This window comes from Poecilia latipinna, unplaced genomic scaffold (genome assembly GCF_001443285.1).
Source record: "Poecilia latipinna isolate Pla-1442-1.1 unplaced genomic scaffold, P_latipinna-1.0 Scaffold222, whole genome shotgun sequence".
Taxonomy (NCBI): domain Eukaryota; kingdom Metazoa; phylum Chordata; class Actinopteri; order Cyprinodontiformes; family Poeciliidae; genus Poecilia; species Poecilia latipinna.
This window is the reverse complement of record NW_015112838.1, coordinates 638,859-664,234: the sequence shown is the minus strand read 5'-3', so window position 1 is coordinate 664,234 and position 25,376 is coordinate 638,859. Positions and strand designations below refer to the sequence as shown.

The 25,376-nt window shown below is 39.1% G+C and overlaps 1 protein-coding gene across 1 annotated transcript in view; it reads left to right on the top strand.

The window, feature by feature from the left end:
• flt4 (fms related receptor tyrosine kinase 4) overlaps positions 1 to 25,376 on the top strand; it is a 57,336-nt gene that overhangs the window by 11,268 nt on the left and 20,692 nt on the right. Inside the window, exons 2-10 of the mRNA XM_015031897.1 lie at positions 9,870 to 9,966; positions 11,565 to 11,839; positions 16,777 to 16,910; positions 17,016 to 17,178; positions 18,628 to 18,767; positions 18,849 to 19,020; positions 20,666 to 20,783; positions 20,945 to 21,129; positions 22,044 to 22,209. Of these exons, the coding sequence (XP_014887383.1) occupies positions 9,870 to 9,966; positions 11,565 to 11,839; positions 16,777 to 16,910; positions 17,016 to 17,178; positions 18,628 to 18,767; positions 18,849 to 19,020; positions 20,666 to 20,783; positions 20,945 to 21,129; positions 22,044 to 22,209 (1,450 nt within the window). The remainder of the gene's footprint in view (positions 1 to 9,869; positions 9,967 to 11,564; positions 11,840 to 16,776; positions 16,911 to 17,015; positions 17,179 to 18,627; positions 18,768 to 18,848; positions 19,021 to 20,665; positions 20,784 to 20,944; positions 21,130 to 22,043; positions 22,210 to 25,376) is intronic.

Here is a 25,376-nt window from a genome sequence, read left to right as displayed (position 1 = left end):
TCATGTGTCCACACAATATTTTCCAAAAAGTCTCAAAGTTCATAGTCCTTTTTTTTTTTTTCTTTTTTTCCACAAAAGTGAGGCAGACCCTTGTGTTCAGTTTGGTCAGCAGAAGTTGTCACCGCAGAACTGTATTTTATAGATGACATTCTCAGTTTTGTTCATATTGTTGAATCAATAAAACAGCTCTTGGCCTGTAGATGGGCCAAGAGCTCTGTATATTTTAGATGCTGTTCCGTTTTTTGTGTCCTCCTGGAGGAGTCGTCAATGTGCTCTTGGAATAGTTTTGGTGGACTCTCATACCTTCTGCGAAAGTTCACTGCTGCTCCACGTTTTCTCTGTTTGAGTTTCACGGTTTCACTGTGGATCACTGAAGTGCCAAAGCCTCAGTAGGACTTTGTAACCCTTTTTAGTCAAATAGATGTCTCTGAATTTGATGTGTTTAGATCATTTTATATTTTTCTTATCTTTCATCCTACTTCATGCTGTCAGACATGTTCTGTTGAACTGATTTAAGCCTGGATGTGGATGGTTAAATTTAATTCAGCTTTCCAAAAAAAAAAGACGGTGTCGTCAACCACAGATAATTTAACATTTAACCACAAGAAGAATACATTTCTCCCAAAAAATCTGACCGATTTGGATAGTTTTCCCTCTAATTTTTAATTTACTCATAAAATTCATTTCATTTGGAAGATTTAAGTGTGACAAAAAAAAATTGCTCAACTCAAAGAAACCTGTAAGAGACCAAAAACTTTTTTAGCAGCATTGTACCCTAAGGATACATCTATTGCATCTCACAAAATAACGTCTTTTAGTTGTCTTGTGGTTCATTTTAAGTGTGTAGATGATTTTAAGTATGTATGCCTGGATGATATTTGAAAAGTCTAAACATTCGTGGAGCATTCTTATCCATTCCACTTTCATCTTTTAAGCATCTGGAATTTAAGGACTCGGTTGAATTTCTTATCAAACAGTTCTGAGTTGGAAAAAGGTTTGACCAAACATTTACATGTCGGTGGATAAACTCCTTGCGACTCGGCAAGCCCCATGACGTGGTGCACGCTTTGCAGCAGCTGTGGATGCAGCAGTGGGAACGAGGGATTGAAACATGGATTTAGGGATTCCTGCTGCTATTTAGCAGCCATGGAGCAAGTAGAGTAGCCAGTCTTCCCTTTCGTGACTTTTGAGGAATTTTGTATTTGATAGGAGACAGCACGAAGCAGGCAGGAGAAGGGAAGAGAAAGACGGATAAAATGTCATGCAGCAAAGATCGGGTTTTACAAGGGATGCTGGTATTCAACCAGGAATGTTAATCACTCTGTGGTTGTTATTTGAACCAGGAGGATGATAGGAAACTGATACCATCCTGCATCTGCGCTGCTGATATATGACATGTTTACACTTTTTATAATCATTCTTGCAAAACACTTGGATATGACTTTGCTTTTCATACTTCTTGGTATTCTGACTTTTTGAGCAGAAGTCATGGAGCCGCTGAATATGTTCCTCTAGAGAACGTTTTATACCGGTCGTGCATTTTTTTTTTTTTTTACCCCCGTCTTCCCGTCAGCCGGGTTTGGGAGGTTTGACACATCAAAGTGCCGCCTGACGCACATGCTGAGCAAACAGGCACAATTGTCCTTATAATACAGGCTTCTGGCTCTCAGCTCACATTTGGCCCTTCCATCAGCACAGAGGCATGCAGCCCGGCAAAGTGTGTCTAATTCAACCATCCCTGCGCGATCCCAGCCATGTCCTCTGCATGTTTGAGAAACACCAAGCAAACTCTTTGCACCGTCTCGTCCTCATCTTTGCAACATTATTTTTTTTTCCTATGAAAGAGCATTTCATTTCCTCTTTCTTTGCTAACGCTCCAGGCTAATGCTTTTCATTTCTTCATGTTTACTTGGCGCAGCCAGCTGGACGTGGCGCAAGGTCCACACATCCCTCCCCACAGCGAAAGGAGCTTTTCACGACGACGAAGAGAAATCACTTTTCCCTAGAGCTGTGTTAGATTTTTGTTAGATAAAGATGTGTTCAGTGACCTCTGATGTGAGAAAGGCTGTCATTGAAGAAGTTTTTGATAATTGTTGATGTCAGAATTTAATCATCTGTGACCCTCCCTGCTGTTCAGAGTGTCACATCCTGGGAGAGAAGCTTTTATGAAGTCATTAGAGTCATTTAGAGCTAATAAAGGACATTTTGATACCAGTTACTGTTAATATAGCATTTCTTCCTCTCAAACCTTAAAAAAAATAAATAAATCAAACTTCTGTAAATAATAATAATAAAAAAAGACCAGGGAGAAATCAGTGAGGAAGTGCATTGTGTTATCTTTGCTGTGCTGATTGTAGTTAGGGGCTAATCTCTCAAAGCTGGGGCTTATCTCTGCACCAACAGCTGGAATGCATGGGAAATGAGGAAAACCAAGCTCAAATACGTTTCTGGCTCACAGCCATGTGTTCACATTTGTAAGCAATCCAATCACTATTCATTTGGGAAACAGAGATATGGCAGAAGACTTCATATTTTACATTTAACCATTCTACAACCACAAACTGCAAAGTTGATTGGGATTTCATGTGAGATAACAAAAAGAGACAGATACATTGCCTTTTTTTTTTTTTAAATAAAAACCTGAAAAGCATGGAGCACATATGTAATCATCCCACCTGAAGAAAAATCAGGTCAGTTTCACTAGAAATGTTCATACTCATGTCTGACCAAAACAGACCCAGACGTTCTTCAGCAATGGCCAAACATTTTCATTTATGATGTGGAACAGAAACGTGTTTAGCAACCAGCTGCACAGCGTCCATCTGTGTCTCGTTACATTTATTTCCAGTGGAAACAGGAGCTATTGTACTACAAATCAAAAGTTTCTGGGCACTCTCATCAAATTAAAAAGTAAAGCTTCAGATTCAGTTTATAGAAATTGATAGGGATGCTTGTAATAAAGGTACCTAAGATTTCTGAAAAAAAAAACAAAAAAAAAAAAACATTTCATACTTTTTTCAGAAAATTCAGCCCTTTATTCATCCTCTTATATATTAAATATACAATTTAATGTGTATGAAACTTCATATTTTAGATTTTACTTCTGTAATTAAAGACACATTTACCTTAAAGCTCCTTAATCGTTATTACCAAGGGTAATTAGTAATGATAAAAGTGTGGGAGCACTGTAATTAGGATAGGGGGAAAAAATCTGAGACGGATATAAAATTAAGATTTGCTCACTATAGACTGAACTTTAAAAACTGTTAGTAGATACTCATTAAATTAAGGAGTCTCAAAGCATTAAAATAACAGACATAAAGTACAACACCTGCTCAACTAAAACTGCTGAAAATGTCACTGAACTTGAAGGTCTTGGATAAAACGGCCCAGCAAACAACAACTGAACATCTTCAGCCTGTTGGATGAAAATAACTTGTTCCAAGCTCTGTCTTGGCCGTGCAGGGGGCCATGATTGAAACATCTTTTCTCTTTGTTCTGTTTTTTTTAGGCTGATGCTATAAAAAGTGTTCTCCCTCAAAATGCTTCAGTCTGCTGTGTATAAATGTAATGTCTTTTAGGGGTCAGGTCAGTTTTGCCTCTTCTTTGAACCACTTGGTTCAGAGAGTCCGGCTGAAACTATAATTTTCAGAAACAAAACCTCCCCAATAAATTGGGCCTGTGAACCTTTCTGAGGTCTTTAGCATAAGTTAACTCAGCGATACCAGTCCTAACCATCCGCCCTGCCGGAGAAACGTGTTTATTATCCTAAACAGACACGTTATCAGCAGTGAAACTCTGGACATGGATGTGTTTGGTTTTCCTTGGCATTCCTTTCACATTTCTGTACGTTAAACTGTATATTTTAGTGAGTCTGACAGAAAGCCAACAATTACTAATGGGGTCGTCATTAATTTTTGTTTTCTCAGACCATTTACAGAGCTGACAGATGGGCAGGCTGCAGAGTCTGGTGATTCACAGTTTGGAAATATAATGTACACACAGTGTGGCACGCTGAGACCTCTGTCCCTGAAGCAGCAAAGGGAGAATGAAGATGAAGAAGAAGATGAAGAAGAAGAATGTTCTTCTCTTCTTTCATCAATTTCAAGTGTCCAAACAATAAAAAGGTGGCTGGATTTTTTTTCACACCACTCAAGAAGCCATGACTTTACGGAGCTTTCTTCCAGCATTTAAGAGGGAAGCCACTTAAGGTGACAAGTAATACAAGTGACGCAAGGCCTTGACAAGTGCAGTGGCACATATCCTCAAACCAACCCTGGTAGCAGGACACTTCAGAGGTGCTAAGAGTTCAGAGCCACACATGCCAGGAGGTTACCAGCTTGAATGACACGTGGAAATTTTTCTTCACTTTCTTCAAGCTTTTAGCTCCACTGTGTAAAGCCCCCTGTGACGGCCACAGAAACTTGACGTTGCAGCTGAAGCCGAGATTCCCCTCTTGTCTTTCCCCGCTTCCTCTTCCCTCTAAACGCACCTCCATCATCTTGATGGTGGATCTCTCAGGGCTCGCTACTCAGCGCTGACATTTGAAAAGATTTACAATTTGCATCCAGTCTGTCGGCGCGTGATTTCTCAACAGATTGTGAGGGAGACATCCATCACCGGGAGCCAGCTACAATAGGTATTTGGCTTGCAGTCCGCCGCTCACTCTGCACACCCCAAAGGCAGAAATAATGTCGTTGCACATAATTAGGTCCGTCCTTGGGTTATAAACCTGAATTCATGATGTGCAAATTATGTTATTAGATGTAATTACAATAATTCAAAAGTCATCTGAGAGTGTTTGTTGCAAAACCGAATAAAAATGTCACGGGACATTATGCTGGATCTGGGCAGGTGGGGGTGCGTTTAGTGTTTTTGGCATCAGCAAGGCGGCCTTTGGAGAGGATTTAAAGGAAATGGTTGTTGCTGCCAACAGTCATGGCTGATAATTTGAAGTTTGACAAAAATGTTATCTAACAAACTTTACAGCGTGATGTTAGTTTTATATTTTGTTGGTTTTTATGGAATACTGAATTTCAAAGATCAACCTCAAACTTTAAAGGCTTTAATGGAGAAATATTTCAAATATATGCAAAGTTTCAATAGGTTTGGGAAATTTGGGACCATGGATCCCAAATTTCAGTGTTTTGATCCTCTAGACCTTTGGTTCTTCGAGGATGTTTTGATCTCATTCTTTATCTGAGGGACTCAACCAGCGACCTGGTCTAAGGATGCTTCACTGTCAGCTTGTGGAAAAAAAAATAAAATATATCCTCAGAGGGGAGAAATGCCGTTGTGAGAAAAATAACTAGATCCTACTTTTCAGCAGACCAATCCTTGCACTTCCTGCAAAACAACATTTTGTCTTCTGAGAAAAGTGCCTTCTTTCCTGCATTTCCTGACAGTACACCACTGTTCAAAAGTCTCAGTCTCACTGAGCTCTGCACTGGTGGTGTCTCTGCAAAAAAAAAAAAAAAAAATCCTTTTAACGAGACCACTTTATGCTTGCTGGACTCTTTTTTGGCACTCCAGAACTTTCTTCAAAACGGTTAATAGTCTTTCTATAAAGTTTTTGATGATTTGATAAGTGTTTTGGTGCAACATAGGTAATCTAATGGAAATGTAGCTTCCTTGGAGGTAACTGTGAGCGGACAAATAATTATAAGATTTTCTCCCTTTTTAAATGTTATTTTATGTGCACCAGAGTGATAACATTCCTGTCCTCCATCACACTTTCCCCTGAGCTAACCATTACAACAATGTAACTATGCTAGCAGGTCACCGCACACACCTGTGATTCTTTCACTTTTCCTTAGTTTTGTAGTTTATTGCATGTTTTCTGATCGGTCTTCATAGGAATAAACCCCTTGATGCCAATTCCCTCCTCAAAAAGATTTTGTGAGCTACTTATTCTGTGTTTGTATCAGTTTCATATTTAGTACATGTTTGGTACATGATCTGGTAACAGCTTGAACTTTTGAACATCCATTCTGACCTCTTTTCTGACTTTGGTGCTGCTGCGTTGACTAAAGCTCTTCAGGAACTACATGCACTGACACTTTCACCTGCCATTTACAAACCAAATGCAGGTTAGATGCATGTTCCTTCTGTAAAAGCTTTTATCACTAAGACGGTGCGTTTGCCTTGACTTTAAAATTGCATATTGTTTATACACAGCACACCTTCACTTTCAGCTTCTCAGTCCCTGATGCTGAGTCTGGATGCACATTCTGCAGCAAACTCCAGCTATGCAGATTTGTCTCCGTCTGCTCTCACAAATTGGCAGACTCGCAATGTAAAGCTTCTCATTTTTATTACGTTGTAGTTTGGCATTTTCATTAAATAATGAATTGATTCTTCACTAAGGAAAAAACACCTCAGGTTCAGGCAAACGTATGCTTTCATATGCGCTTTTATAAATATGAACGCAGGCTGAAAGCAGCAGTTTTCCTTCTGCAACAGATTTCTTCTTCTTAAATTCGCCATAATCACGATGTTGCATCTCAAACCAGTAAACTGCAGTCACCTGCCGAGAGCCTTCAGCTGAGTTTAATGGCCCATTTCGAACACTAATGATCTCATGTTTAGATCTGACTATTCTATGATTGTGGAAAATTATCGGCACAAGAGTCAGAGCAATCCTCCAAATCCACCGAGTTAGGAGGGAGAACTGGCTTTAAAACCACACGAGGAGTTAGTAAGGTTGAAAATCTCCACAAAGCTTAAAGGCCCTGCAAAGTTATATGATTAGTCTCTACTTGAAGCAGGACTAAACATTTATTTTGTGTGCTCTTTTATAATATTTGTTATTTTTATCAGCCTTTTTGACCCGCTGCGTCTCTCTGTGGGTAACCAAACTAATTTATCCTCCAACTGTGCTTCTAAAGTTCTTTTTATCGATCAGATCGTTGAAAGTTACACAACCATAGACTGAGATATTCACTTTGAATCAAAGTTTGTTGTACCTTGTACGGAAAGAAAGAACGCCATTCAATCTTTAGAAGTGAAGGTGTAGGAGGTTTAGAGCTCACAGGTTTGCTGAAGGACATTTGTTTTTCAGAAAATAGTGAAAAGAAAAGAATGTCTGGATCCTTTTGTGTTTTTGAGATTACTCTGTTTAGGTTGATGGCTTTCTGAGGTGTGAAGGACAGTGGAGATGGGACTGAGGGTGGCGGCAGGTTCACATCAGATGTGAGACGATGTGTTGGGGAAACTAATTTGCATTTTAAACCCAAGTTAAGAATGTCTGAGGCTGCGGGGGAAGGAATGTCCTGCTGGGCACCAAGCAGGGAGCAATCCATGCACTGGCAGCATTTCCTACTTTTACCTTCAAAATGTTTATTTTAGTGAGCAATATGTTCTACCTTGGTGTCTGTTTTTGGTGTGCATAAACACTCAGACTGTGAAATAGCTTTGATTTCAATCGCAGTTATACTTCCTGATGTTTTTACTCTTAAAACTCAACTGCAAATATATGCATTTGTTATGAAAAGAGAATCGAGGATGATCATGATCACAAAGACATGAATAAATATAAGCTGAAAGAATTCCAGTTTGCATCCCAACCTTGGCTCGTGTACAAGTTAATCGATTATCTGTCAAAGCATCTGACAGGGAAGTTAAATTCATTAAAGAGTGAAAAAGTACTTGATCACTCCTGTTTTGGCTTTTTTGTCATGCTTAAATGTCTGAGTTTGTTAAAGCAAATTTTAGTATAACAGATGTAGGATTTTCTGTCAGTTTTTAACCCTTTCATGCATAGTGGTCACTACAGTGGACAGCTATCTAAAAGCCATTTTCTTGTGCTTCTTGTGGATTTTTATGCACACAGACCACTGAAGTGGACACTAATGCATCATAAAATACTCTATCAACTACTGGCTATCAGCTGTAAATGCAATAAATTATTTTTGTGAAATCCAATATGGCCGACAGACAAAAAAGCATGCCGACCGACCTGGTCCCTCCTTCTACTGTAGACGACGACTCTTGCAGGTAAAAAAAATATTGTGACCTCAGATAACCCCTAAAGAACAATACTACTGATGTATTTTTCAATAACAACTTTGTATTTGGAGAAAATATATATATATATTTTTATCACCTAATATATATATATATATATATAGTTATTTTTAAAGAATTTTTTCCTACCTCTTTTTTATGCCTTAAGAAAATAAAGAAAAAAATTGAAAAAAAAATCCTGACACAAAGGATCATAATTCATGCATGAAAGGGTTAATGGAAAGGAAAATAAATCTTCCACAAAATGTCATTTTTAGACAGTTTCTTTCTTACTGTTGAATCATGAACTTCAACCTTAATGAGGTAAGTGAGGCCTGCAGAGCTTTAGATTAAATTATTTTAGTTTGATTTGTTTCTTCAGATTGCCTGAAAACCTTTTAGTGTGACAGAAAGCTAAAAGAGTAGAAATTTGTGATTGGAGGGGAAATGCTTTCTCATTGCACTGTAATTAAGAAGACACACCGAAACTAAAACAATTGTCACCTTAATTTTCTATATAATAAAGACTATATAGTCCAGATAAAATGTGTGTTATTTAGAATAGTTTGATGGTGGCTAAGGATAATGTTATTATAGTTTAGTCACTTATTTAGCTTGGAACAATTCATCTCTATTTTTAAATGGTGTTGGAAATCGACAGCCAATGCATTTACTTTCTATTTCATTCACATGTAAGACACATTTTTGCCTAAATTTGTATTGTTGCTGAAGACTTTGTACTCCATTCGGCAGTGACCTCTCCAAGCCCAGGGGTATTTTTGAGATTTTGTTGACTTGGAAGGACCTCAGGCTGATCAGTCTTCTTCCAGCGGGATCAGTCGTCACTGTAAACATGTTTGGGAAAATATTTGCACAAGAATAACTTTGCTCCATTGTGCTCCCCGGCCAGCAGGATGTGTTGGAGGATTTGGGTCTGTGTACAAGATAAGCAGCTATCCAGGTTTTGATTGGCAGCGTGCAACTGCAGAGTGTTGAGAAACCGTCCGTACCTCTTCCTGCTGCCGGTGCCTTGTCCGTCGCCTGTGTTGCAGATTTTTCAAGATGAATAACTAAATTGTGTAAGAATTTGCTGATTCTAGTATTTGACCCACGGTTAATACCCTCGGTATTGAGAATTCATTAGATGTTGGCTTTGAGATAATGAGGATTCTGCTTCTAGTGTCCCGTTTTGAAAGTTAAATAAAGCTGGGAAAATTGCCAATGTGCAGTACATCAGTGTCTGCAACCATTTTCAAATAAACATAGATTCCTTTGTGGGGAGAAATGCCATCATTTACTGTAAAGAAAATCTCCCTGCGCACAACCACAGGGCCTCTCAATCTCTGTTATTGCTTTGTGTTTGTTTTCATCTCTAATGATATCCAGGTGGGGCATAAGTCATGGTGACACATTTATACATAATATGCTGTAGGTGTAGAGTCTTGCTAAATGCTAATACGGCCCTGCAGGGGTTCTGGGATGGCAAAAACATTATTGAAAGCCCACATTAACCAAGCACAAGCCAGAGAAGTAGATGCAACAATAATGAATCAAGGCCAAATAGACTTTTGCGGCTATTTTAGAGGCTATCCACAGAGCTGAGAGCAGCATTATTTCATCATGAGTGAGTGGGTCATGATTTCTCTGTGAAGCTGAATGTTATTCAGCGCGAGGAGGGACTGAATGGCTTGCTGCAAAATCCCTCACAGCTTGTAAATGTTGAGAACAGCGTGTCTGATTTCAGATTCCCGATGCGTCTCGGAGACTTGGTGGCCCAGCAGCAGCAGCTCTCCGTCAAAAACCCCTCAGTCCGGACCGACCCGTGTAACGTGAATCTAACGCAGCTGCTCTGTTTGTTCCCACAGGTCTGGTGATTGGTTTGTCTATGACTCCGCCCACGATTGACAGCTCCAAAGGCGATCGTGTAATTTCTGTCAACGAAACACTTTCTCTTACATGCAGGTACTTTTTGTGAAGGTACACTCTAAATGGATTTTAGAATATATATGTATAGCTTATAAATCTACATTTCTGAGTAGCAATAAAAGTTTAAAAACTCATGAATAATTATGGATTTCTTTCAAATCATACTCTACTGTCTCACATATAGCAAATGAGCTGAACTTACTTAACAGTTTGTCCAATAATTTTGACCACTCAAAGCGCTTTACACTGCAGTCACATTCACCCTGTCACACACCGATACGCAGCCTTGTCCACATCGACATGTGGCAGGAGGAAGCTGGAATCGAACCGACGACCTTCCAATTACAGGACGACTACGCAACCCACAGTTGCCCCATTGCTGAGATAACATTTGGTAAAATGCCCCATAGCAGGGTAATTCTGGCTGCATATCTAACCTGCCTGAAAGAAATTATTGAACTTATTTAAATTGTTTGGTTTCCTGGACATAAAATTGGCTCTTGAGCATAAACCAGACATTTTCTTTTGGATTTAGGCGTGAGCCTTTCCAGAAACTCAGTGCTAGTCTGATTGATCTATTGCATGTTCTCGGGTTTGAAAGCCTCACATGACTCCAAATATTCACCTATGAAGTTCCCAGAAGAAAGTCGGCATTATGCAAATGAGATGTGACACTGCCAGATCATTAGTCATCATTTAATATTGGTATTAATGTAAGCTCAAGTATTTCTACAATCTTTTCTAAAACACAATTTTGAATAACCAAATAAAAAATAATGACTTAAAAGCTCATTTAGTTACTAAATGTTCCTTGAAAGCATCTTGACTTGGTAGTGATTACTGGGGGTGCTCAGTGTTTTTCCAAGCTTGTTTTTGTGAAGCTGATTATATCCTTCTGATGCATGGATTTAAATTCCCTCATGTAAATTTGCTTGTAACAACAATCATTTATCCTCATGAAATCTCAGTTTTGCTCTCTGCAGCCAAGCTGTCACTCCATTAACCATTTTATTCGAATGAAGGAGAAAAAAATCTGCTGCCTTTGGAAAGCTGGTGATACTTTTGGGCCTTTCCCAAAGCATGCCTTAAATACTTGTTTATATGTAAACCTCTAATGGCACTACCACAGAGAGTCCTCCAAGGGAGGGTATCGATTTCAATTTTGACCATTTATCCTCCGCGGTGTGCAGTTTTCTTGGCTTTAGATAGATGGGCGTTATTCGCACGGGTCTAGAAAATTACCCTCCGGGTATTTTCACAGAGCTCCATCATTTTCAGTGTTTTATCCAGTCGTCACATTTTGGCCCTACCCACAGATTTTGGCCATTTGCGTTTGATGTGGGCAGGTGATGAAAGCAGAGCTATCAGTTTTCAGGGAGCCATTATGATCCCATGCAGCCCGGCTCACAATGCCTTCAGGTTAAGATAACAAAATCTACGTGACAGAGAGCAAAGCGAACAGTGGTGTGCAGATGTATGTGAGGATTTCTTTTGGAAAAACAAAACAACATGCACTTCACTCACTGTGACTGTTGCAAAAGTTTAATTAGAATCAGTTGGTTCTCATATTAAAGCAATGATTTGTGAATAGTTATATCCTAAAAGTTATGTTTTTTGGATGCTCTTTTTCCCAGGGGACAACGCACTCTGGCCTGGACTTGGCCGGACGAAACGCTGAATGGACAGGAGCTCACAGATCGCCAGCAACAGTTTCAGACCACCGGGTCACTCGGTCAGAGGACGATCTTCATCAGCGAATGTCCCGGGCAGAATGGGCAGCAGTACTGCAAGAGGCTGGTCCTGCATGGTGCGCAGGGCAAAGACACGGGCTACTACCGCTGCCATTACAAGGACATTAAAGAGGTCATTGATGGCACCACTGCTGTCAGGATTTACGCTTTTGTCAGAGGTGAGCCACACTAACTCAGCACAGGTACACACCCCAGGGGGACTCCAGAAAGTTGCTAAATGCGTCTCCACCAGAGGTGTAACGAGTCCTGACATGAGGTCTGGCAATATCAAAATGTCCAAATATTTCCCATGAAAGTGAAATCTAGCGGTATCTAGTGGTAATTTAAGTATGGCAGGAAGTAATCAAAGAGTCAGAGAGTAAATACGGTGCTGGCTGTTAACGCTTGAATTATTAAAGAAATTCCCAACACCTTTACATCCCTTTGTCTCTCAGGATTGTAGAAAAACTGTTGACAGATGCAAGATACCTTTTCTTTACGATCTATATCATCTTTGCACAGAGTTTATGTCTTGGTTTAAAAAAAAATCAGTTAACTTTTTGCAATGTCTTAAGTTTATCTTCCTAAAACCTATGCATATGTGAAAGGGCCAGTAAATTTATAGCGATGGATAAACAACACACATGCTCCAAGCTCTCTCTTTGGTAAAACCTAATGCTGATTCCTACTACATGGTAATAAAAACAAGAATGTGGTTTTTGGGTTCAGTGTTTAATACTCATGTTTCTTTCTCATGTAATTCAAAGGTAATTGTCTGAGCAAAATGCAAGATAATTATGACAATTACATTTTCTGTTTTGACATCTTACGTCTAGCCATTTTTCTTTTCTATTCAGAAACAACAATCCTTTTTTTTTTTTTTCCTAAGGATGTAGTTTTCCCTCCATGACGGAACAGAACCTCAAGCTGTTTTCTCCGGTTATCTTTCGGTGGTCCGCAGGAAAACTGGAGCTTCATTGAAACAGAATATCTGTTTGAATATTACTCATATATTACAATATCAAAGCCACTGCTGTATTATTAAAACTGGAAGTTGTTGAGTTAGGCTCTGTAACATCCTGGTTGCTGGCAGTATTAAAGTTTCGGAAATTAGAGATTTGAAGCCTTTGATAAAAACAATAATAATCCGTCTATTCAGGGTTTTTTTTTTCCCCTCACAATGATTTGTTGTGTCTTATGAATTTCAAAGTAATCAAACTGATAACTGCTCCACTTTTTTCTGCCAACAGCTTTTTTTTTTTTTTCCTGCTGCTTTCACATCGTGTCACACAGATGAGTCACAGCCAAGATTTTAGACTTGAAACCCGGCTTTCGGGGCTTATCTCTTTATTTTGCTTTGCTCTGCGCGCTGTGCCAGAGAAGTGCGAGGTCCGTCAGGAATAAACGAAACAAAAAAAAAAGAAAAACAGATGATTGTCATGTAGGGATGCCCCGCTGTCCAGACCTCTCATGTGAAGCGCCTGTTTATCCCCACCGACAAGGTGCCAAAACAGCTGCCGCAGATCTAACGAGCACGCTAATCAGAAACAGATGTAATGGCAGCAATAAATTAAACCCAGCGGGTGGTGGGATGAGAGGCAGCCCACATGGATTCAATTAGCCTGGCAGATGTCCATCATGCAAGCTGTCTGCACTGTCTGATGTCCACCAAACTCTCACACTCTCAGCTTCTTTCTGAGCAAACTCAGAAAGAAGCGGATCCCTAGCTAACGCAATCGCTTTTATGATTTATAACATTAAACTAACGTTAGAAATTATCTACCCGAATCTATGATATTTAGTAAGTAAGGTTGTAAGTCCTACTGTTCAGATTGTCATACAAAACTAAATTCAAACTTTTGCTTTGAATCGACATGTATGAGTTGATTCAGCTGACAACCTATCGGATTTCACCGAGGTGACGTTCTTGGTCAGACCAAAGTTTTAAATTATTCTCCTTTTGAAACTTGTATGTGATTTCAGCTGTGTGCCGTCAAACATTTCTGTGCTGAAATATTCATCATCTGCCAAGCTCTGGGTCTGGGAGTGATCTTATTTAGTGGGTGTTTTCGTATTATCTGCAGGCATTTATGGTGCCATCAATAAAACGTAATCTCCCAGCGTGCTTTAACTCATGCGGCTTGCGGAGATGATGGAGTCAGCTTTGACTCGGTCCTCCAGCGCAAGTGCCAAACAAGAGTTTGCTCGCAGACAGTGTCTTGTTAGAGTTTTCAAACTCCCCGGACATTTTTTATTTCTCACAAACTTTGATGTATTTTACTGAGATTTGATGTGATTGACCAAAACATCAGAAAACTATTCCATCCATTTGTAGTCCGTAGTCACCAGTCCATCACAGAGATTTGTGTTCACTACTCTTTTAATTTAATGCAACTTTATCTAATGGAGTAAGCAGAGTTCACTGGTGTGCGGTTCATTTATTAAGAAGTTTTGGTGCATGGTCACAGATTGGAAATGTGACCATGAAGTGGGACGACAAGCAGCTAAGGTCCTGAGGTCAGAAGTTGAAACCCAAAGCTGCACCAAGGACCAAATGGACTCCGTTTATGGGGCTGGTACTCCACACACTTCCCCAGCTGGTGTATCAGAAGATAATCTGTGAGAATAATAATATGAAATTAATGCTCAAAGATGCTCTCTGTTCAGTTTGACTTCACTGTAATTATAGCAAAATGAAAATCCTCACCACACTTTCCAGATTATTTGTAAAAATTTCGCCCACCTTGTATAATTTTACTTTCTAATGTGTTTAAAATCCCACTTTTTAAAAATTCAATACAAGTATATCTCTGTGTATGTAACAAGAATCTTATCTTAGTTGCTCCCTTCTTTTAGAGAAAACATACAATGTTAATACATGCCTTTAGGCTTAGGGCCTTGTTCCTCAGAGAGCCAATACTTTGATGCTTTAACTTTTCTGTATGAAAACAAAGAATAATCTCACCTAATTTTACACTGTCAAACAGCTCTGAGTTGTACTTTTTATCTTCAATTTGATGTCACCGATCACAGTCATTCAGGTTTTTTTTTGTTTCTTTTGGACCACATTTCTTCTTCTAAAGATGATGGTTCCCATTATCGAGCTTTAAGTAATGTGTTGGACATCTCTATTAGTAGTTACTGGAACCTCCTTAGAAGTTTTCTCTGCTTGACATCAATGATTAGACTAACATCCTCTCCATGACCTCAGAATGCGTCTCTTCACATGGTTGTTTAATAAGTTAGAGCCACTCATTGCATCAGACAGGGTTAAAAAAAAACAAAAAACTTGCTGCCAGATGGAAGAAAGTTGTCCATGCAGTAAGTATCCAACAGGAAGCTCATATATTTTTTCCTCAGTTAAATTCTGGTGACATTTTATTTTATTTTATTTTTTTTTGCCCAGGCAGTGTATGAAGTGCTTCTATTGAGAAATGGGTCATTGTAAGGTCCTGATTAATTTTAGGATCACTTGTAGCATACATCCTGATTACATCACCAACTGTGCTGATTGGAGCCTAATTCTGGCTGTTCACTTATCGTCAAGTAGCTTTCTTCTGCTACTGAGAAATCTCACATTTTTCCACTTACGCCGTTTTTTTTTTGTTTTTTTTTCCAGCCATTACACAGATGTGAAAAGATTATTCAAAGAGATTAAAAATTAGCCTCTTCTTGGTGTTTCAACTGTTCTCAGATCGTTTCATGAAAGAGGGTGAATAAGGAAACCGCAGGTGTGCTCAGAAATCGCTGGCTCTCCAACTCATTTGTTCGTAATGTTTTTAGAGTTTAGCCTTCGATGTGACAGAAGAAGAGACTTGTGGTGCTGACTTTGGTAATCCAAAGAATTACTCAGAGGAAGTGCAAAATCTGATGCCCAGTTTTGTAAAGCTCTGACCTGCACATACAGATTATCTTTCCAGTCTTTGCTTAAAAGCAACAAATAATATTTTTTGAACTACCACAATGGCATAACATTTACAGCATAATACCGTGATGATGTCTTACATCTAGTCCAAATCAATCATGTTCCCTCAGTGATATTTGCAAAACTAAACCCTTCTTTGATTTACCAAACAGATTGTAAAACATAACTCTTAACAGCTGATAAAGAAGATGTGCGGCATGTCACCAGATTTTCTTTTCATCAAGACCATTTCAAATTAAATAACAGCTGCGTCTGACTTCCTGTTTGTGATGAAAAAGCTCTGATTTGCTTTTGTGTCAGATTGTTAAATAATTTATTCATTTATTATACTAAAGTGGGAGAAATGGCATCATTATGTGTGAAAGATTTCTCCAACATCTCAAAACAAAGACAACCTGATTACAAAGTTTATGTTTTAAATTGACTAAATTTGTGAAGCACTTGCACACTGACCTTTCAAAGCACTTTGAACTAGAGTCGTATTTATCAAGATGCACCAATTCAGAAACCAGCACTTATGTCAGTAGGCAATTTAGTGTTACATCAACATATTTACGGCAGAAAGCTGAAATTGAACCCAAAGTTCAGATATTACAAGAGACCTACTGTAACATTGCATCCAATATGATGTTTTTGCACTGCGAATTATTAATGTTAGAATCTCAAGCCCCATGTATTCTGTTTCTGCTTAGAGCTTCATGTCATTTCAAGTAGTTTTTGATTATGTGGTTAGATTTTGTTGTTGTTTTTGGCCAATCTTCTCTCAGCAGTATGAGATTTTGTGTGATGTAAGCTGGTGATACGATGCCTGAGATCTCCTCAAACACTTTCAGCTACATTGAGTGAGGCGGTAAAACACAAAAAAGAAAAAAAAAGAGCCAAATGGCAGAGCTATTTTCCTGCAATAGACAGCTTGGGGTGAAACTGTACCAGGAGGGATTATACCCTTTGGCTGCCTGTCTCTCAGCTGGCTTATAATAGCGGTTTTTAATGTTATGTGCTGGATGGAGACAGACTGAGCCTCTGGTAATCGTAATGACCTCCATATACCGCCCGTCCACCGGGTGGGACATTATCAGGCCCGGGGAGATCTGTGTGTTCGTTCACAAAGTTACCCCAGTAATAGCTGCCATTACCCCAGCTGGTGTCAAGATTACCTCTCAACAGCTCCATGTTTCTGTTTTCCACCAGACCCTGCGCAGCCCTTCCTCATGAGAGGCGGATCCGGCAGCGAGCTGGAGACCATCTACATCACTCGCTCCGCCACGCATGTCATAGTGCCATGTCTGGTCACAATTCCTGATCTGAACGTCACCCTGCAGTCGGTATGCTTCCACCTTTTGTGTCACCCATTAAATCTGTCAGGTGTTTATTACATCAGAAATGTCAAATCTCTCTTCTTTTTTTTTTTTTAATGTTTTCATCCACAGTATCCTCTAGGTCTGGAAACCAGGGGAATGAAGTGGGACAACAAGCAAGGCTGGTCCATTCCCAGATACTTCATTGACAGCACGCCACTGATCATTGTAACATGCACAGCCGCACTGGAAGGCAAACGTTACTCTTCTGACAACTACTACATTCATACTACTGGTAAAAATACACTACAAATTATGTACGGGCTAATATGAAATTCTCCTAATGGCAATTATAGTATAAAAAAATTACCATGGTTTCACTGTATCATCGGATATTTATAACGTTATCTATACCACAAATATTCGATGAAGCAAAATAGTTTATTCTGTTCAGATTGAGCATTAAATAAAAATATAGAAGAAACACCTGCTACATTTTTAGTGGTAATTATACGTTTTTCTTCTGAAACAAATGCCTATTTTTCATTGATCGGTCAGGCTATTTGCTCCAGCAGAACCTGCAATCAGCTGCTAAGCACAGTATTATTAGCTTTAGAACCTTAAAACATACATTTTATTCAACTCAATAAATCAATTTTAAAATAACTTTCTTTTTCGTAGCATTGTCTCTCCTAAAAAACAGAAAGTGATTGATTGCCATTTATGGATAATCACTTTTCTGAAAACAACCTGGAGACAAAAATAGTTGCTTTGAAGCTATAACCTTTTAAAAACTGAGGATAAATTAAGACTGGTAACCTATTCATATGTGACTACTCTATCTATCTATCTATCTATCTATCTATCTATCTATCGAGATAATGACTCGTGTTCAGTCTCAACTTTAAGCTGAGATTTCACTGTCTGTTTTTGCTGAAAGAGAAATTAGAGGTGGTGCTAAACTTACTGCTTAGTTGCAGAATAACTGTGTGCCACTGAGTCACTCAATTATGTCATAATTCAGAAAATGTCAAGACTTTTATTGAATCATGCCATTTCCTCAAAAACTACTCCCTTCTCTAAGTGGGACATAAGCAATTGCGCCAGCAGAATGTGACAGGAAAAAAAAAAAGAAGGGAAGGGAAGGGAAGTCATGATCACATTTTAGACATCTGACTTGATGAACTTTTTGCTGAAGTTCCCTCTCAATGTGAGTGAACTTTGAGGACCTTGGCCTGAGGCACTTTTCTCTGCAGTGGGAGATCATTCACCTCTTTCTTCAGAGGAGGAGAGGAAAGTCATACCCCGCTGCTGCCAGCCAAACATAATAGCTGCATCAGTCAGAGGAGAAACCGAGTCTTCACTCTGTGCACTAATGGGGTGTTTCAAACAATCAAGCAATCACAGTGTATTGCACAGACATCAGCGTCATTTCCACCGACAGCCAAAAGAGATGGGTTCTTTTTCAGCTTCCCTGGCCAGTGTCCAAAGCTTTCTCAGCTTTCCCCCACTAGACTTTACTCTATTCTACTTTGATTTCTCCCAGAAGCAGCTCGTCACATGAATGGAAATAGTGCAAAGTTGTAACGGACCGGCCTTTTATAGTAGCACGGCTTCTTTGGTCCAGAAGAAAGTCATTTCCTCCGGGCCCGTGAGGAGGATGGAAAAAAGCCACAGACGATGTCACAGTGACCTCTCCCGCTGCCTCGTTCCCAATTTTTTTTTTTTTCTTTTTCCCGGACAGGAAGTAAGATTTACGAAGTCAAGCTGTTTCCTGAGGAACCGGTAGAGTTGATGGTGGGGGAGGCTCTCACCCTGAACTGCACGGCGACAGTGGAGTTCGACACCGGGGTGGACATCCAGTGGTCTTATCCCGGTAAACAGGTACCCGGCAGACGCTGCGGTCAGAAGTTGAATATTTCAGCTGGTGCCTAATAATACCCACAATGTGCTTCTCCTCGACAGACAAACAGCTGGGTGGAGACCAAGCCCCAGCGAGAAGCTCTGTCTCATGCCACAGAGGCGGTTCAGGTCCTGACCATCCACTATGTCAACGTCACAGACACTGGACCGTACGTCTGCACTGTTACTAGCATGGAAAGAACAGAAATTCTCCAGACTCAAGTCGTTGTTCATGGTGAGCAATGCAGAACACATCACTACAACAAACCGGTTTGTTTTAAAGGCTTCGAGATTCCAAGACGTTTGGTAATCTGTGAAAAAATACCTAAAATTAAAACTCAACAAACATGCTAGCAACTCAGTGAAAAAGTTTTAGAAAGATGCTTTACCTACAAATGCAAAATGTTGTCTAAACTGTAAGACTCTTCTGTTGCCTTTCTTTGCAGTGGTGGATGAAAATATGTGAAATTAAGCTTTGGCATTGACTTTAGCATGCAACATTTGATCTCTGCCTCCTTGAAGGTGCCATATATGTTTTTGTACATACCCAAAAAATTACTTAATCATTACTGAAATGCCATACCAATGATCCAACCATTTTGCTACATTATGCAGAAGCTCCATCTGCACTTATTCACTCATCTTGCCATGCTGAGTGCTCGAGGTGACAGCAGCACAACCTGACATGTCTTGAGATTAATTTGGTTAATAATTATGTGTTTATAGAAAACTTTGAACATTCATCCCAATGTGCCCATGGGATACATAAATATGAATGTCACAGTAAGTGTACATCTTCTTTGCAAAGCATCAAATTGTACATTTTTACAGGCTTTTTTAGAATATAGATAAAATATACAAAGAGGGATGCATCTTAAGCAACACACACATGGCAGGTCTCAATTCTGGCAAATCAAACTTGATTTCATCACATTTGAATCCATGTGAAAGATTTTTTTTTAGCATTATATGCTGTAAGAATATAATCTGTAAAATTACAAACTTGGCCTACACCAAATAAGGGGATCATGCAATTCCAATGTTATTTTTGAATGGCACCAGTCGCAGTTAGTCCAGGTTATTCTCATTCATCAACTCTCCACATGTGTGTATCTTACAGCTGGCCTCTGGAGCAGCATACAGGATGGTGTTTAGTTTTGATATGCCACTTGGAATATAATAAGCTACCAAATGTTACGGTCCAAGAAGTCAGTGCAGTATTGAAAGTGTGGATATTGGTAACGCAACAATAATTTTGATTAACTATACTGTGGACCCCTCTTCCTTTCATCGTCTGAGCTTCCTACACATCACTGCGTTGCTTTTCCGTGCAATCTCGTCCTGTTACTTGGCACCGGATAAAAAACAGAGAATCATAAATAAGAAAGCAAATATCAGTTCTTAAATGTATTCTCTTATTTAAATACATGTTTCTTCTTTATGTTATTGAGGTGAAGCTTCATGCTTAACTCTTACATTTGATTTCATCATAGTATTCCACATATTAACAGCAAATACTATAAAGGTAAAATCAAATGTAAATGTTTTGCATCATTCCACAATTTCTTATCGACATTACAAACTTGTAATGAAAGATGAGTTCAGTCAAAACTCATTTGTTCATTTGTTCTTTTTGTTGATCTCTGGAAAGCACACTGTCATTTTTCACACAGATCTTCAGATTTATTCACAAATGCTGATGAAAGACTTTGCTTTCGAACCAGAGATGTGTTGAAGTGTGAAACCACAGCACGATGTGAGAAGACGTCAATAAAAAATATTTGAAAAACCGGTCCACCGGGGTGAATGCCAGCCATTCACACGTAAAGTTTTTAAGGCCAGAAGTGCTTTATGTAAAAACTGAATGTCCTCAATTCCAGAAGGGCCATTTATCAACCTGGACTATACAGATGGGCCTGTGGTGGAGGTAACCGCTGGCCAGAAGTCCTTCAAATTACAACTAAACGTCTCTGCCTTTCCCACACCTGAAACGCAATGGTAAGATAAGCCACTTTGGTGTGTTCACAGTAAAGCAATGGGATATTTTCAGAAGCACAATTAGCCCTGGCATGGCTGCAATTTAGAGATTAACTGAGGGGCAGAGCACCTGAGGAGCAGTGCGTTTTGTGCTGAGGCAAGTGTGTGTGTGGCTTTTCCAGGTACAAAGATGGCACGCTGATAAACCAACGGGCGGAGTTCAAGAAGAAAAGGATAAGAATGCACTCTAACCACGCTTTGGAGATTAAAGATGTTTGTCAGGAGGATTCTGGTCTGTACACGGCGGTGCTGAAAAACAGTGTCGCTTCGCTAGAGAAGAGGCTAAACATCACTCTTGTTGTCAACGGTATGCACCTCCTGTTTCACTTTCTTCAAAAGGATGTGTAGCAGAGGCCGGTGCTCCTGGCATTAAACTTTGATTTCAATTGGGTTTGAAGTTTATTAGATACTGCAAGGTCACAGAACGATGAGGAGACTGAAAATTAGAAGTTAGGAATTTATAAGGCCAGAATCATTGAACATCAATTCATCCCAATGAAATTTTAATAAAAAAAAAAAAAAAATATATATATATATATATATATATATATATATATATATACTTTTTAATGACTTTATTAGAACCAATAAGAAAACATTTTTCAGCTTTAAATATTTAAAGGGACAGTACATAATTTCCAAAATCAGATTCTGAGACATTTGTCAGCACCTTTATAGAAAACCTGCTTTAGAAAATGTGAAACTATAAATGTTGTATTTTACAGTTTTGAGCTCTTTGTCATATTTTAACATGTCACTTTATAATTATGCTTCAGATGGCACTTTTTTTTTTTTGATTTATTGTTAGACCACCTATTCAAAGTAACCTTACTATAAATACGCATCAAATGCAAAAGTGATGGTGGTGGAACATGCATAGACAAATCTACTCCATTACAATCCAGACAGTCTGTATTTATACAATTGATTCTTTATTGTCTGACTGTTAATTAGACTAAACTTTTCTTGGTTTATATTAAGTTATTTTGTATTTTTGTACACTCCTTTTATTTGCTATAGGTCTATAAGAAAAAACATGATTCTAAAAATCAGTCACAGCTGAAATCAACAGGTCCGACCTCAAAGAAAACCGAAAATTGGTATCAGACATGCAGGAAAAGCCTTGGAGAAATTCAGGCTACCGTTTTTTTGTTTCCTTCCACTGTGATTTTCCCTATCGCTGGCCTGTTGGGTTTACAGATCTGCTCTCCTGTTCTTTAGTTCCCCCAGAGATTTATGAGAAAAAAGCAGCTGCTCCCTCCAGTCCTTATCGCATTGGCAGCAGCCAGACGCTGAAATGTACTGCCTACGGACTCCCTGCACCCAACATCAGCTGGCAGTGGAGAGCCTGGGGGCCCTGTGTCGTCAACAGCACTGAAAAACGCCGGTAAGAAACACTTTTGTCCTCATCAGATCAATGCACATCACAGATATATACGCTCTTTAAGCAGTTTGGGAGAAGGGGACATTCGAATTGTATAAAATAAAATTTTACGGGGCACGGATGCGTGTTAGAACGGCACATGAACTACTCTGGTGTGCTTTAGTTTGTCATGGTGATATATACATTTTTAGAAAAAAAAAAAACATAAGCACACGCAGACTTATCACGAAGCATTGCTCTGGGATTTTTTTTTTCTTCCTGCCTCTATCTCCACTGAAGGGCACAGCATGATATAATAGATTTTCCAGACAGACCATATTTACTTTGGTTCCTATTTCTGTAAGCTGCCGGGTTTTGCCTGCTTCTATTTGAAAGTCCTTCAGATAGCTATACACCTCCACCATCTTCCCCTCTAGGCTTAATTTCTGAAGCTTTCGCAGCTCTGACCTTTCTGAGCCACCGAGCGATGATGGCAGTATAGATACAGACATATGGAAACACAGAAGAGAAAGACGTTTTGTTTCATGTTCTTTGTCATGCGTGGTGCATTTAAAGTAACATTTCATGGACAGTGACTGATGTATTTATATTTTGACCTTGTGTCACTACAGCTTTTGACTACCGCACTACGAACACTACGATGATTTTGAAATTAGCGGCTTCTTCTTTATGTACGAACATAAGTCCAAAAGTTTAGACTTTTTAATTAATGTTTTTGGATGCATTAATAGTTTGACCTTTAGTTTCTGAGTAAGACAGAAGACCTTCATCTCTGCGAATGATGAAATTCAAGCTGTACATTATGCAGATGAATTGCTGAGCGTAGCATCAATATTGGATTTGCCCAGTAGGAATTGATTTGCAACCACAAGCTATGAATAAAAGGTGCCAAGCTATTTCCATGTCATTAAATGTTGCAATTTCAGCTTATTCTTCTGCTAAGCTATTGAACTTTTCTGATATATAAAATCAATTAGTCAATTAATCTTTTCTATTAACACTGCTAATTATTGCATAAAAAGGGTTCACTGACATTATACAAATATTCCACATTTAATTAAAATAAGATTTTATCTCATGATTGGCATTCGCTGTAGGAAACATTATCATTATTATTTAAATTTAATGGTGCACTTGATTTGTTTTGGAAGTGGAAGCTCTTGTCACATTTGGCAAAATTGCAGGTCAGACAACCATTGAAGTTTTCAATTTGTTTTCAGAATAACACACCTGTTACCATTTCATGCCGTTAAACACAAACATGTTCACACATGGAAGCCATACAGTGTGAATATGTGTGACTTTAGTTTAACAGGCAGAACCTGTCAGAAGCGCATCACAGCATTTTGTTGTACATTGCAGCAATAGTGGTTACTGAACTCTGGGTAGGTCAGCGACCTCTGACCTTTGCAGTCAAAATTCCGACTTCAAGGATCTTGTTGTAATTCCACCTGGGAAGTAGAAAAATCCATCTTTAAATTAGAAAGAGCACCCCACAGGTGTCTGTGTTATGATAAAATGTAGGGGTAAATAATTTAACATCTTCAGTGAAAGAAAAATAAGGATTTATGAAAATAATTTTAGTTTGATGTAACCACCGTGTTTTATATGTATTTTTTATCAGGAGATGGTGAAACTTCTTACAAGTTTCACCATCTTGACTGCATGTTATATTACTATTATTGCAAGTACCTTATACCCAGGGGTGAAAATAGTTTTATATGTTGACACGAAGCTACTATTCTTTTAAGAACAGATATAAACATTTGTTTACAAGTTGGTTTAATAGTTAAAATACAAGAGAAGTGAAAAACCAACGGACTCATAACCAGTTTACAGGAAAGCATAGAAATGGACTCGTTTATCTCCTTCCCGGCTATCAGCAATGTGGGCTGCTGACGCTGTGCTGCTGTTGGTGTCAAGCTCTCAGTTACACAGAAAAAGCTGGAAGACATGACGTTCTGTCTATTGTTTACTTTTCCACACCGTACAGAACAAATGTGTTTGAGTGGGTCGTTTACAACCCATCAAATATGGAGCGGCAGCACCATTTCTTTGGGATCATCATTTATTCTATTTCTATGCTAACATGTAAAATTATTAAACCAAAATTATTTCTTTGTAGCTCTTCTCCAAGCAGGCAAAATTTCTTGTCACAATTTACAACAGCAGCAGCAGCAAATGTCTGTAAGTTACATTTGATTTTACTCTTAAGATATTTTTAAGTCAAGTATGATTCAAAATTTTAAACCTGATGGAATGATGAAAAATCCCACTTAAATTAATGGTTTTAATATACCATTGTCAATCTAAACTTAATATTTAACCATTAAAATCCATGTTTTAATCCCTAGCCTCCTGAAATATACCCTTCTGAAGTCCGCCGTGGCGCCTCGAATGATTAAGTGACGCAATTGCAAATGGTTAATAGTTTGAGTCATGCAGAACTGATTTGACCGTTTCCATAGCAACGATCAGAAGCAAGACATTCCCCCAGACTACAGAGACTCATTGTAGCAATGACCTCATCTATGACGTAGATCAAAGAACATGTGAGGTTATGAATGCTTGGATCTCAAAACAGGAGGATATATCCAAGCATCTCTTTTACAGATAGCACCGTGTTTAACAAAGATTTTGACAATGGAAGAGTTCGCAATCCCCGTCAGGTTTTTTTCTCTGGGTTTTGGAGCAGGATATTTGGTCACCACAGGAATGAGAAAGCTTGTTAACAAGCTATTTCCTGGGGTCACTTTTGACATCACCAGTTACAAGGATGAGAATGAGTACGATGAATTTGACTCGTATCTCTTCAGACCTTCCCCGACTGTGTAGTAAACTTCACAATCGGGGAAGTTTCCTACACTGCCCGGCTGGGCAGCTTGCTGTGGACCCATGAAGAAATGGGGACCCATTTCTTCATGCTTTGGACTTATCAAGAGAAATCTATCCTAGGGAGCAATTTCTCGAATCTTAAAGAACAAACTTCCCCGGCTGGGGAAGTTTGGATTGACAAGGAGACCGTTGACTCTAAAAGTCAACGGAGGTAGCAGCTTAAGAAGGGAGGTCCAGACTTCCCTCTCCCCGGCCACTTGTTCCATGTCCTCTGGGGGAAACCCAAGGCATTCCCAGGCCAGCCGAGAGACACAGTCCCTCCAGCGTGTCCTGGG